We start from the raw sequence: 15,402 nt of genomic DNA, 5'->3' as shown, positions 1-15,402 counted from the left end.
GCAAATAGGTGTTAGTCTGATGAATCTGTTCAGTTTTCAGAAGAGATTGGAGACAGGGCTTTGGCTTTTGTGATCATAGAATCCTTCTGAAGGAATAAGGGCTGGTGGGGAGAGATGGAATCCACCTGACAAAGTGGCAGAGGAGGCTTCTTAACAGCCTTGACTGCTAGACTGAGGGATAGGTGCTAAATCCAGCACGTAAGTGATGATATAGGGTATAAGGGTCAAGTGCACAAAGGGGGTTGCTTTCATAATACCTTAGATGAAGTGTGATGAGTGGGGGCCCATATTAAAGGCATATTTACAAACACCTACTGCCTTGGCAGCAAAGAGGAGGAACTAGAAGTTGTGTGTGCAATTAGACATGTGACAGGGTGGATTGCATGACTAAAGTGCTGTAATTGATGACTCTTCAGGAAGAAAAGACAGAGAAGGGGGGATTTGTGTTCACCATGGAGGAGCAGCTTGAATACATGGGGCTCTTTTATGGAACAACCATGTTGTGAGTTTATCAAGCATCCATCTGTTTAGAATCAGGTGGATGCTTGAGGAAGGGAGTGCTGTGGTGGATGTCTGCTATGAAGCCTTTTTTAAACAAGAAGTTTCCCAATTGTAGGCCCTTGTTCTCATGGAGGACTAGTGTCTGCTGGGAGGGCAACATAACGGACTTCAGCAATGTGTAAGGTTTCTAAGGTGCGTTAGGGAAAACTTTTTTGATGCAGGTGCTAGACAGCCTGGCTAGGGAAGATGGTGAAGATGCTTTCCTGAATCCACAACTCAGAAAGAAATGTTTAAAGAAGTAATAGTCAGCATCTGCTGTTGACTGTTGCAGATATTGGCTGCAGTGACCATGAGATGATACAGATTAAGATCTTGAGAGAAATGAGGAAGATAAGCAGTGGACCAAAGACTGTAGATTTCAAGAACAGACTTGGACTTGTTCAAGGAACTGATAGGCAGTATCCTGTGAGAGGCTGCCCTGAAGGGCCAAAGGGCTCAGGAGAGCTGGTGAATCTTCATGCATAACCTTCTCAAAGACCATGAACTATCCATTTAGATGTTAAAGAAAATAAGAAATAGCAGAAGGCAGCTTGAATGGACAGGTAGCTCCTGACTAAGTTCAAATGGAAAAAAGGAAATGTATGAGATGGAAGTTAATATGGACTACTAAGGAAGAATATAAACAACCTGTGGGCACGCAGGGGATTGGAACGAGAAGATATAAGCTTGGTTAAAACTTCTACTGGTAGAGGGTCTGAAGAACAAGGACTTCCACAGGTACGTCAGATGTAAAAAGGTAGATCCAGGAAATTGACCCACTACTGAACACATTAGGCAACTTTAACAAAGGTGTGAAAAGACCAAGGAACTTAACGCTTGCTTTGCCTCATCCTTTCTCCACCTAAACTGGCAAGGTCTGCTCTTAGGCTTTTTTTAATCTCTGTGCCTAGCAGTAAATTGGGGTGGTGTGGTGTTTTGGACAGAGCTACTACCCATGATAAAAAAAGAACTAAAAAATGGAAGAAAAAGTGGCAGAGCTGTCAGGCTACAGGGTAGTAGTGGTCCACAGTTCTAACTAACAGTCAAAGATGAGTGATGTTCCTCAGGAGCTGATACTGGAGCCGGTATTTCTTTAACATCTTCATCCTGGGCAACAGGACAGAATGCATGTCCTGAAATTCAAGGACGATGCCAAATTGTAGGAAGTGGCTAATATAAAGAGGGTAGGGCTGCCACTCAGAGGAATTTCATCAAGCTGGAGAAATGGTCTGACAGGTACCTTAAGAATTTTTTCAGAGGTAATCATATTAAAAAAAATAAGAACATGACTTTTTATGGATTATGCCTTGGGAATCTAATCCGGGGAATGCTTTGTCACACTATCCCAGTCTATCACCTGAATTTCTCAAGCAATGCTCTTACTCTGCTTAAGCTTGATCAGGTGGTTTTTAGATTCTGGATAACGCATGAGCAGATTATAGACATAGTGTATTTTTTTCTTAATACAGGAGAAGATGTATGTATTTCAAGTAAAAGTAATTTAACAGAAAATGCATATTTTTCTGAAGAAATAGAATAGAATTTACTAACATTTGTAAGGAATAAAGAAATACTAATTTTCAAGAAAAGATCTCATGCATTTTCATTATGTTTAGATTCTTGACTTTTACAACAAATGTAGCTAAAATTTTTCTGCAGTCTGTCACTGATTCACAAGTGTGCCGTCTTTATAGTAGGAAGGTGTAGTTTTAAAGGGATTCTTCACTTGGTTATTGGTCTTTAGTGCCAAGACACTGCGGTACTAATCTCTAATGTGTGTCTGAACTATTAGGACATTAGAATAGAGTTAAGTAGTCCTCCTTAAAGTGAAGGAAATAGATATGGTGAGGAGAGAAGAGGTTATTTTTATGGTATTAAACATGTTTTTTTCTTGTTACAGTAAATGAAAAATGCAGCAGTTCTGTCTAGTGTTTTTAGCAGAACAAGTTGCCAAACTTCAAATTATCCATCTTCCTGTAGCTCATACTGACCAATGCCTTCATTTGAAAACAGTATTTCCTGGGCTGATTCTGAATTCTTTCAAGATCTAAAAGCAAAATGCCTTGTATTGAAATGATTGTATACTTGATGCCATAGCTGAATTGAAAGTTTGTTTTGGTCATCTGTGGCTTGATTTTTTTGTAATGAAAGACTTGTACGCAGGTAGTTGGTACTTAAACATCAATACATATTGCTGTTCAATGGGAGTTTGGTTTGAAAACTATGTGTTAGTCCCTGATTAGTTAATAAAATGATACTGTGGTAGCTAAGACTATCAATAAAATATGGTGAAGAGAGAAGATTTTATTAGATCAGAATCTGCAACTTCTCTTATAAATGTGTTAAACTGAAAAAGGAAAGTGAATTTGTTCATATAGAGGACACTTAAAGACATGATAATTGTACTAAAAGCAGATTATTTAGTATTTTTAACTAGGTCATAGGATTCATATTAAACAATTAAATTTCTTATTCCAAGTACACAGTTTATTTCTGCAAGTAAAATAATTTTAGAAACGAAAATTCTTCAGTAACGAGCACCACAATACATGCATCTGAAATGTGAAGCCTGCTGGTCTTATAGTTTTAAATCTGTAATTCTGACAATATACAAAAATATGTACTTTTATGTGTTAGATTTGAATTGGAACATTCAGAATTGCATTGGTTTGAGCTTAGGAGCTGATGGCACTCCATGACTTCCAGAATGCTATCTTTTGGATAATTTTTTTGTGGTTTTTTGTTGTTTATTTCACTTTTGTAGGAAACTTCAGTATTTTATAGATTACCTAATGTGCATATATGGGAAGCAGGGTATTTCAGAGAGTTAGAACACCAACACAAATTCAGGAAAGAAATAGATGCAGAAGAGTTAATGAGGACACAGTTTGAACATTGAGGATTGCATAGGTGTAAATAATGACAGGTAGATGTGCTGAGATTTTATGGCAGTTTTGTTCTAATGTCTTCATTACCAGTTTTTCTTAGTATGGTTGGTTGGCAGTTACAAAATAGTAAAAAAACCACAAACCCACAAACCTCCCATCTTTGCTAGATGTGTCACCCACTGGTGCCAGTTTACTGTTTTCTCTTGGATTGGAACCCCTTAAGTTTACTTAGTGGATGTGCTTGAGAGTGTAACTATTGGATATAGCACATTGTATTTCAGCATAGTTCAGGAGGTTCTTTTAAAGCTTAATAAGAGCAAAAAAGTTTATTTTTTGTTAGAATCCTAATTTCACAATTTGAAAATTGTTGTTTTCTTGCTTCTTTGTGGTCTAGATTTCTATCCTCTAATATATTTAGCTGTTGAATTTAACACCAGATAAAATCTGAATAGAAATGTTTGTTTTAATTTCTGCCTTTACACTTAGGTGTGTTATCCTACCATGATATTTATCTTAACATCTTTGCTGACGATAGATGTGTTGCACTAGGCTTTCTAACAATCCTTTTAGACCGTGCTTTTACTGTGTATGTATACTCATAATATGATAATTATATTTTATTTTTTACTTAATGTAAGGGTATTGACTACAAAGATATTTGATTTTTTACTTTTTTAAACTTCCTATAACAGATACCAAGTGCTGGCATTTGCGACAGATGCTGATGAAAGACAAACAGAACAGCAAAAACTTAGTTCTGGAAAAAAGCTTGCGGTAAAACCTGTTTATTTTACATAACCCGTATGGTACATTGCATACATGTTGAAAAGACCAACGCTAAGTAACGAATGGAAACATTGTCTGCTGACAAAGGATCCAATCCAATTGCCATTAAAGGCAATGGAAAGACTCCAGTAGATTTCTATTAAGATTTCTTTGGGCCTCAGTTGTTTAAGGTTGGGCCTTAAAGCTCACCGTTGTTCTAAGGAGGAAAAAAAAAAAAGAGAACTGTGTACTGGAAATAACTGTTTCTAAGGCAGTCTTTGTAATACAGGACCTAAACTGTAGTAAAAGAGATATACAGGTATACCTAAAATATTTCTCATGTTTTTAATTTAAGTCTATTTGTGACTTTGTATTGGATTTATTTACAAAATTAACCTCATTCTACTTGGGGAATCCTTTGTACTTAGAGAAAAATCAGCAGTGAAAAATGTTTCCATAAATAGTCGGTATCCTGGACTCTTTGTCCAAAACCTGTGGTTTCAATGGTCTTCAGGAGGTCCCCGTGACTAAGTTTAATATTTGATCTGTCTCCTATTACGAGGAATAGCATTTAATTCTCTGTGGTCCTGCAGTAGAATTGCTTGTCTGCTAAATGTACTGCGTAAAATGCTAGATTCAGCATATTTCAGGTATGACAGTAAAATATTGGGAGAGCATCTTCCTTCCAGTGGCTAATCGTAGAATTTTTTCAAACTGTAAGTCAGTCAGAATCCTACATCTTGAATTAGGAGAAGACACGGTTTTTAAATAAGAAATTTGGAAGCTTCATCAGATATGCTGCAAATTAAATACATTTTTTAAATCTAAAATGAGAAGCGTACATGGGGACAAATATATTAAGCCTGGCTTTTTTTTCCCTTTGACTGTTAAGGTGGCACTTCCAGCTTCACATATCAGATATGCTGGTATATTTACTCACACATTCTATGCTCTTTAAGCAAAATGATTGATACTGTTCATATAGAAAGTGCTGACAGTTGAACTTTGATACTTTTTTACTTCAGAAATTCTGAATTTCTATTTAAGCAGCTTGGCAGCAGTCAAAAGCAATTTTTGCATGTGTGAATTAGTTGAAATTTCTCAGAGGAGCTGAGTAATACTGTTTAAAGATGTAAGGATATAGGCAAGGCAGGATTTGTAAGTAGTTGCTTATTATATCAGTGTATGTAGTTGGAAAAGTAGACAAGCTATGATACACACAAACATTCCTCAGATTAAATGGTGAATATTAGTGACTGCAAGCATGAATATTGGCTTATATGCCTAAAACTTCATCTGTATTTCCATTTACGTGTAGTGGTAGAAGAAGTTATCACCTTTTGCTCTCTAACCTTGCCCTTAATATCTAAGGACATGTACAGAGGCAGATTTAAATGATTCTAATACTCTGTTCTTGGATTTAATAGTTAAAGTATAAAGCATTGTCATTTTGAATCGGATGTGTATTTTAAAATTTAAATATACTTAAGTGAACTACATATAGCCATCAATTCATGACTATTTCAAAAAGTGGATGCTTTTGCTGCTCTACTCACAGTAAGGAAAGTTACCAACTGCCTTCAAAATAAGAGGATAACTCTCCTTCAAAAAAGACCTTGATTTTGCTTTTCTATCTATGCTGATGATATTCCTGTACCTTGATGAGTTCTGAGCCTTCTGTTAAGTTTTGTCTTTAAGATGCAGCTTTCAACTGATCTCTGGAGCATGTTTTTTCTTTTGAAGGTGGATTGGGTTTTAAACATCGGAGAGCAAGCACTGGATATATGCGTTGTCTCCTTTAATCAGGCAGTTTCTTCTGTTTTTGTGCTTGGTGAGAGAAACTTCTTTTGCCTTAAGGATAATGGGCAAATTCGATTCATGAAAAAACTTGATTACAGTCCGAGTTGCTTCATTCCTTATTGTTCAGGTTTGTAAAAGGAAAACTCAACATTACTTTTACAGCTAAGATTTTTTTTTTTTCAGTGAATAAATATATTTTTCTGAATAAGCTGTTGATTTGAAAAAATCTGGAATTGAGCTCTCTTTTTGGATGAATCGGGTTTATTTTAAAATGTTATTTAGTGTGAAGTGTCAAAATTTTTAGAATCTAAATAGATATTTTCTTATCACCAAATTGAGGTACTTGTCTAGTGTGTGAGTAAGTTTGCCCAGGCTACCAAAGCAACAAACATGGAAGAATCAGAGATTTTGGAAGAGTAAACTAGTGTTTGAGGAACTTCTGTCATTTACTGATAGTTAAAAAAAATAAAGTTTACTGTTAGGAGATGAGACTAACTTATTATATTGTGTGGAAGCAACTTGCTTGGATGCCACTATAGAACTACAGATTCTTAATGTCTATTCTATATTAATGTTTCAAAATCTATCTGATATATTTTTGACACCGTCTCTTATTTTAGACTTAAAATATGATTTTAGACTTTATAAATACGATCTTAATGATCTTCACATTTTATACTTCTGATTTAAATTGTACTATAAATAAGCCCTATAAATGCACACATTTTTAACTAGTATTCACAAGTCAATGAATTAATGAAGAGTATAAGTAGCTGATATTTAACCAATGTGTATTTTGTCATACCTATCCTGGCATGCCAACATGGCAGTTATGGGTCTTTGTTTGTCGTGTTTTAAATTACCAAACATGGCTGCCTAGAACCTTGGAAAGTTGTGGCATGTGTTGTGTAGTATGCAGTTGAAGTTTGTGTCCATAATTAATTACATATGTCCTTGATTATTCTTAATGTAACTTTCATAACTTTTGACAATATATATTAAATTCATTTATAACAAGTAATGGCTTAAAAGGAAAAGAAAAAGTAGTGTAATGATATAAGCCTCAAAGAAAAGTACTGGCTTTTGAAAATCTTTCATCCTAAAACTATTTTTATATCTTTAACAGTGAAAGAAGGAACAATAAACACTCTAATTGGAAACCATAGTAAAATGTTGAATGTTTATCAAGATGTTACCCTGAAATGGGCCACACAACTTCCCCACATTCCTGTATCAGTAAAAGTAGCAAATTTACAGTAAGTAACTTGTTGAAGTTTACTTTTTTCAGGTTAATTTCCGGTTGTGAAATTTGGTTTTAGATCCTAACACTTCTGAGGTATGTAACAAATAAAGTGACTTGTAAAAGGAAAAATCAAAGTGTTTTTTCTTTGCTTTGTAAAATATTTGTTTCATTAATGGGCATACTGTTAATTCGAGAAAAATATTAGAATTGCTGTACTGTGCTTTAGATTTTATGTTTTTCTTGGGTGAAGGTAGAACCTGGGGTCTCATGCCTCCAGTGGAGTAGTTTCTTCTTTAAAAGAATGAAAAGTGAAGCTTTGCAATATGGTAAGATCCTTCTCTGAGACAGGATAATAGGAAATCTTACTGAAAATCTGTTATTCATTAAGCATTTAAGAGCATATGAATTCCAGAGATGATTTGTTGGAACAGATTATTAAACTCCAATGTTAAACTGTGGAAATTTAGGAACTGTTTGAATTGCTGAGTATTGCACTGCAACGGACCAAAACTTTTTGTAATATGCATAAGACAGGTCAGGATAAAACTGGTTGGGCAGGGGATCAAGTTGTGCTGAGTCTGTCACTGAAATAAGCAAACTACAGAAAAGTAAAAACAGGTAGTGTTTTTTACAGTCCAGTTTATGCCTATACTGTGTACCACCAGAGCTGTGGTGGGTGCTGGGTGCCCAGTGCCTGTGACCATACGGGATGCAGTAGAAGTGTCCTTGTCAGATAGATTACTTGTGATCCCCAGCAGGCTTGTGGCTGCTGTGCCAACATACACTGGATTGTTGAATATTTGACCATAAGTTGTGCATTTTATCTCATAACAAATGAAAATGCAGCATCTGACTAACTAGCTTTACTGACTTGTGCAGAGTAATCTAAGGGATGTTTGTGTTTTGTTTGGTACTAATGGTTGCCTAATGATTTTTAAATAATTTATAATTTAATTTTTTTTTTAGACTTTGTAGAGAGTCATGCTGGCTTTCATCCAACAAGTCTTACAATTAAAATATAATGAATAGTCTCAGTGGGCCAGTTAGTATAAACCAAAAGTTAATTATGCATGATATGACAGTACAGCTTTTGATGTTTGGAAGAAAACGTTTGTGTCAGAAAAAATTTGAAAAAGGCCTTGATTTTTACAACAGCAGATTGTACTAACATTTGTATGTACATTTATTTGTTTGGAAACTCATGTTATTGAACCATCACTTTCAAGAATGCCTCTAAGAAGTTTATGCAGATGCTGCCGATTCTGCGTCTGTGAACTTTAACACTCAATAGTTTGATCTTAGTGAGAATTTTGAGAGCCAGACCATTTTGCTAATTAGATTCAGAATTCTCACAGACCTACTAATGCTAGGGTTTGGTTTGGAGTTTTATTCTGTAGAGGGTGGAGAGACAGCAATCTAGTTACGCAAACCTCTTTATACAGGTACTGATAAATGAAGGAACATCTGTGTGTCTAGAGCCAATGGCCTGAAAGGCGGGGAGAAGTCTAGGGCATACATGTTTCAGAACTATGCTTCTGTCTTTCTATTTAAAAATATGTGGTATTCTTGTACTTCCTTCTGACATTAAAAATAAAGATGAGCTAAACAGCAAAAACTGTAGTAAAGCTTATAGAGGTAGTAATTTGGCTTAAATAAAACATGTTTTTTTTAAAAAAATAATTTGAAAGGAAATTCTTTGCGAGTCAGTGTGATAATGATTTTCTAATACTCCACTCAAGAGAGGTCTCAGTCTCAGTTGGGGCCTCTGGGCACTACTGTAACATAAATAACATTAAGTACTTTAATAAACATAGAGTTGTTAATCCTAGACTGCTGAGAGATTGAAGTGCTTTAAATATGACGTATGTCAATTAATTACTTTCACATCCTTTCCACTTCTATTGCAATAATACGTGCAAAGTAAATGGAGCATTCTGAAAGCTGTTGTCTCTACAGATCATGTATGTTCATCTGTATTTTCTTGTTGGCATAATGTCTATTAGTTCTAATGTATTACTTTGGCTTGCTGGATAAGAAAAGCATTATTAGAAGTGATTTTATTTAAATCCCTTGGGGCAGGGGCAGTGATTGCCTCATAAAGGTAGTCATATACTTTATCCTGTAATCTTGATAGTCTACTTCTAAGATCAACTGTTCAACTGCTTTGGAGAATTCCACTTAAGTAACTTGTGCTTCTAGTGTGTGCCCCTCCATATTCTTTATTAATTGATTTTTTTCTCTTACAATTGTGTGAAATGCAGTATTTCCTTACTGCATTACCAGTATGTACACAGTGATAATAATGCACTACAATTTTTGGGATTAAATTCCAGCATAAACTGCTCTATTTGCATCACATTGTCAGAAATGTGCTAGGAAGAATAGAATCAAAGCTAAGTGGTTACTTACAACATTTTTGGTGAGGTGTTTCTGTGCTCTAGAAGTGATATATTTTTAAGCTGTTGAACTAGCCTTTTTTGCCTTATGTGAAAACCTGAATGTTCTCTGTCAGGAAATGGAAAATTTCCTATAAAATATTGTGATCAGAAACTTGAACTACAGGCAAAAATTTGAGAGTTTATCTTATTCTGGATTTTACCTATAGATCTCTATAACTATGATCACTGAACTGAAAGTCCCATTCTAATCATTGTTATAGAAGTTTGTCCCTTGTTTTGTTAGTTTATATTCTGGTTCTGTTAATGTTTAGTAGTTACTAACTGTTTATGACATTGTTTTAATGTCAAGAGCGCTCCTACATCCTTAACACTGCCTGGATTGCTTCAGAGGTATAACCACTTACATAGACAATTTGGACTAATTTAAACTGCTTAGGACTTTGTCTCAGCATATATTCATCTTGGACAGTTACATTTTTTCATGCCCTGTGTTGTCAACCTTAAATTTATGGTTGTGCAAAAGCATTCTAACTGAAGCTGAAACTCTTGAAGAAAATGGTTTAGCTGTTCTGCCTGAATTGATTAAAAAACCCCAAACAAACCCAGAAGAACCAGCAAAAACCCCCTTCTAAAATGATTTGAAGATGAACTGTCCATATGCTGCAGTTAGAACAGCTGAAATCTGGGAAGTTACACAATGGAATTAAAAGAATTCCTACTTCCCTCAAATTTTCAGTGTTCAAATGGTAATTGTGAGCATCAGTGTTTGCTTGGTATCCACCATGATTATATAAATATCTTCTTAGCATTGACTTCAAAGTCTATTCCCTTTTTTCTTGCCCTTTAGTTTCCATTTTTCTGTTTCAGCAGAGATCTCTTTTCTAAGACCTTTCTTGTACCTCCACATCTCCTTTGCAAAAAGGAAATTTCATGAGCAGTATCTCTTATGTTTATAGATTATCACTTCTATGAATTTGTCACTTTTTGATGCTTCTTGATGTGTTAGATTTCTCCTCCCCCCCCCCCCCTTCAGGTAATTGTGTGGGGAGCAAACCTATAGGAATATGGTTCCTACACAGAGTTCTTGTTAGCCAAAACGTCTCATATGAAGTTGGCAGGGATTTGAGCCTGTAAAGGCAAGTGACTTAACCCACCTTTGTGGTGAAGGAGTATTATGTTTGTCTGAATCATCTGAAATAACTTGTTCAGAAAGTAGCAGAAAGTCACTTTTTAAGGGCCTATCACAAGTCATATTTGTTTTTCTGTGCCTGAATTATCCTGTCTCCATATGCTTGACCATAAAAGGTCCTTGGAGTAGATTAAAATACTTAGACAACTACTTTTCTATTTATTTGACACTAACTCACTTGGCAAAGCTGTTCCTAAGACTACCATGTTTTAATGGCTGATTGATTGCACTAAGTATTACTCTGACCTGGCTGGCCTGAAACTAGAATATTATGTTAAGGTGCATTCACTCTGAAGCAAAATAGCTCGTGTTGCTAGCCTCAGGGATGTTTCCATCACAAACATCTGAAATGCCACTGTGGGTTGAGTTAAAACCATATAGATAGAGCATTATAGCTTGGATGTAGTCTCGGGAAAGGGATTTCTGTTTTCATCACTTCCAAGTTACAGAGCTGTTTTTGCAATAGGAAAGTATGAAGCCTTTAAATCAGGGACTTTTTTTCTTCTGAACATTTTTAAAGTTCACTAGTCTTAATTTTACTACTTGGTCTTGTTTGCATGCAGCCTTCAAGTTATATCTGATAAGCCCGTGAATGCTAAAATGTAGTCTGACTTTTTTCTTTTAAACTGAGATAGACTACAAACTTCCTCAAATACCTCTTTTTTTCAAGTCAGTATTTCATGATGTCCCTAACTTTGGTTCTTTGTGCTTTCAGCTGTCCATCAAAAAATGAAGTCTGATGGTATCTATATGGCAAAAAAATACTGCTTTCCTGTGGAATTGTATCAGCAGGCACAGTTCTAACAGTAAACCAGCCTTCTCTCAGGGTTTAGGGGATGTGTTGTAGGAAAGGTATTTCTTCCCTCTATTTAATCTACTGGGGACTCTTAGTACTTTAGGCACCAGCTCATCAGTGAACTTCATGTTTAAATGAAGGATATTTTCACCTTCAGCCACATTGGAATTTGATTAGAAATACCCAAAAGAGAAAACTTTAGAGCCACCTGTAATACTTGTCTATAGGTAATTGGATGCTTTGCATTTGTGGTACCTCTTGCTTTTAGGAGTTACATCTGGGAATTAGAATATGGGGACCAACTTTCTTTTGTGAGCATTTATATGTACTAATATCTGTGAGCAGAAAGACTGTTCTTCATGGAAGAAACACTCTTGAAGCAAATAACCCACAAAATGATGTGTATGCCTTGTAAAATGTAAAGTACATTTTATTACAAGGGGTTGACAGGTATGGACAAGTTGGTGAAAGTTACTAGAATGTTTGCTTTCACTTTCATTTATTTGACAGATAAATATCATTTTACTTGGTAACGGAACAGCATGTTTTCTGAAGAGGAAATATAAAGCAGTCTGGAAGGGGTTTTTTATGCAGAAGTAAGTTATCACCTTTAAAGAATAAGAACTTTGAGTTTCTTAAAATATTAGTTTTCCAGAACCCAACTTTTTAGCTTGAGTTCAGCTAGTAAATAGATTTTCATTATTTGAGATGGGGAAAAAAAAATATTTCTTTTTTAAACAAAAGTAGCTGTTGAAAAGCCAGGAAATAAAAGTAGATTTTATATGTTCAAGATGGCAAGCAGGGCTACTCAGTAAGCTTTATCCACACTTCACGTCTTTATGAACTTCAATTCTGCCTAGGTTTATACTGAGGAATGATCCCATAAAAATATCACAGGGTTCCAGGTCTTCACCACTGATTCTGTTTTGCTCAGTTTGCAGTCAAAAAGTGCTTTTTTTTTTCCTGCAAATTGCTAGCACTACAACTGACTGTGGTATTTGAAATTTACTTATGTAATTTTTTTCTTATTGCTTCTTCAAGTATGATCACTGCAGGCTTGACTATAGGGGTCATGCCTGAACTCCTAATGTCAGTGTTGTGAACCACCAGCCCATTACGACTGTATCACATAGTAATGTATTTATCAGCCATCTATTAAAGCCAGCAGCTACCCATAGGCTATCGGTGTTCATGTTTTGATTTACGCTGTTACATATTTCATGATGTATTCTACTCAATTAGAGACTTAAAGTAATAAATTCAAAGTTGTATTGTGTAGGCTGAGATGCAGGAAATACTGCAGCTTACTGAATCACTTCAGAGTTGCTGACTTAAGATGCTTCAGTAGTGTCCAATTTTCTTAGTACTTGTAAGACAAAGGTAATTCAGTAGGTCTAAAACTTCTAATGCTCTTGTATAAGTCCTTCTTTCCCTTTGCAGAAATAATAAAGAAGCAGAGACTGTTTGACTAATGAAGGTACTGAAAATTAATTTTCTGTGTAATCATATTAATTAGTGTTTGAATACTTGTATTGTCTCATGTGGTGCTGATAGCCATAGCTACTGCACTTTCCTGTCTCTTGGAAAATACCCACTGTGTTACAGTTACACAGGTGCATTACAGGAGAGTATTTTACAATATTTTCAAATACTTACAAGTTAGTTTTGGAACAATGACTTCTAATTTACTGAAGCAATAGTCTCTCACTATGTGCTGAGTTATCATTTTACTCCTAGCTGCCTCTTTCCATTTTCTTGCATCTTTTCTGATAAAAGCATGTGTAACATGCATAACAGATGAGTAGCGTAAAAAGACGTGTACAGTGTTGTTTAGTTACCTAGTAATTTCCAGCCTGTTTTACTTGAAGGTAGTGATTTCTTGCTACCTGTCTTTGACTTTTCTGGTTTGCCATATACTACTACAGGCATGTGGCATTCATTCTTTATAAACAGAGATGACCACTTAAGGATACTTAGAAATCAAAGTGGGAAGGAGTTTTGGCTTGGTAGTCTGATGTGCCACCTTGTGTTATCGTTGGCCTTGGCTATTTGAGGACCATATGAGCAACAATGAATGCCTGGAAAAAAAATCCTGATGCTTTAACCCTAGGTTCAGAAGAATATTTGAGGAAGGGTTGGGTGGTTTTTATGGCTTGGTAGTTTACTGTGTATTCCAATACTCTGTTCCTGTCCAGTCTCTCCCTATCAGTCTGCAGCTTGACTGCAAGGCTGAATAGTATTGCTCTGGTGACTCTGACCAATAGAGATTGTCCCTACACCACCTCCAGTGCACTTTAAAAGCCAAGTGATATGTGCTGCTGCACTTCAGGATTACTAATCCATTGCATTTTGAAGAGGAACGCAGTACTGAAAGAGACATTTATTGTGTTTATTGCACTTTAAAACAATTCCGTCTTTACCCCAACACCAAACAATTAAGTGTTTTATAGTTATTGGAGTGTACATCCATGGAGAGAATCACTTTTTTGCCTTCTAGAAGAATGTTTAATAAAATACTCCTTTGGATTTTCTGATTTGTTAGTATTTCATAATATTAGAATGACTAGTAAGAAATGTGTGGTTTGTATACTTATTTCTCTAATGCAGTAAAGTCCCTGGAGGCTGTTGTTCACTGGCTTCTTAGAACCAGGACTTGTCTTCTGTACGTGAGTAGTAGCTTGAGCCTGACGTAGTTAACATGCTTGTAACTTCATGGCACTTTATCTGAATAAATTTGCATGTAAAGTCTCTGATTCAGTAATGTGTCTCCATAAAGAAGAGCACATAAGCTAGTGTTTAAATTATTTGTTTTGACACAGGATTAATTCCCAGATTTGAACTCATATGCAGCCCAACAGACTGATCAGTTTAATTTAAATGAGGTATGTGAATCAAAAGATTGGAGTTCAGAATTCTGGTGTATAGCCATTGGTTGAAAATGTGCTTCATGAAGTTTTAGCTTCCAGTATTTTTTTTAAAGAAAATTAAAATCTGCAATCAATTTGCAAGTGAGAAAGTATTGGCCTGGTCCAGATATGAACTTGAAATTAAAACTTGTTCTCTGGCACAGAACCATAGTACATTGGGTGGTTAGATGAATGTACTTTGTGTAGCTGTGCTCTCCAAACAGTAGAAAGGCAACAGGAACTGAATTTAACTGGAAAAAATATGAAGATATATTGCAGTTGAATTAAGTATATAAGGTGTAAAAGTGCAATCACATAAAGGGTAATAGTGGGTGGAGTCAAAGTAAACGCCTCTCATTGAATTTTTTAGCTATCCAGATGCTTGAAAATACTTTGTTCTTCATTCCAGCCCATCTGTTATTCCTTATTATAACTGACATCACCACAGCTACCACAACTGTTAAAGAATCACCATATAAAAATGGCAAAACTTACATATAAAACCAGAAAAACTTAGCACTTGTTACATAGCTTTATGGAAAGAAAACTGCAGGAATCAAACTTTATAGTTTGTTGAAAGATTTTTTCCTTTTTCTGTACAGTAGTACTGTAATAGAAGCAATGCCAGTTATGATGCACAGTAAGAACTGTTCAGTTATGTACATGTATTTTTATCTGAGAAAATGCAGAGAATTCTAGAATATATCTACTTAAACATAATTGCATTTTAAAGAAATGTTTTTAAGAAAAAGATTGCATTTGTTTTTATCACTAAATTGCCACTGGATTGTTGAGAGATGGCAGTACAAAGTATTACCCTTTTTAAAGGTCTTTTGAAGACATAATTTTAATGTGTGTAGCTTATCCACAAAATAT

General features: G+C 35.4%; 1 protein-coding gene across 7 annotated transcripts in view; it reads left to right on the top strand.

Annotated features, from left to right (window-relative positions):
• Positions 1-15,402, top strand: part of BBS9 (Bardet-Biedl syndrome 9) — a 321,079-nt gene that overhangs the window by 44,533 nt on the left and 261,144 nt on the right. For all 7 annotated transcript variants that reach the window (XR_012627546.1, XR_012627544.1, XM_074858732.1 and 4 more), the window contains 3 exons: positions 4,121-4,202; positions 5,937-6,120; positions 7,120-7,249. Coding sequence is in view for 5 of the 7 variants with exons in the window: in XM_074858732.1 (XP_074714833.1) it covers positions 4,121-4,202; positions 5,937-6,120; positions 7,120-7,249 (396 nt within the window). In the remaining 2 variants the exon portion in view is untranslated. The remainder of the gene's footprint in view (positions 1-4,120; positions 4,203-5,936; positions 6,121-7,119; positions 7,250-15,402) is intronic.

The sequence above is a fragment of the Strix uralensis genome, chromosome 1 (genome assembly GCF_047716275.1).
Source record: "Strix uralensis isolate ZFMK-TIS-50842 chromosome 1, bStrUra1, whole genome shotgun sequence".
In the NCBI taxonomy this organism is placed as follows: domain Eukaryota; kingdom Metazoa; phylum Chordata; class Aves; order Strigiformes; family Strigidae; genus Strix; species Strix uralensis.
Note: the sequence above shows the minus strand (reverse complement) of the source record. Positions and strands in the feature narration are given on the sequence as shown.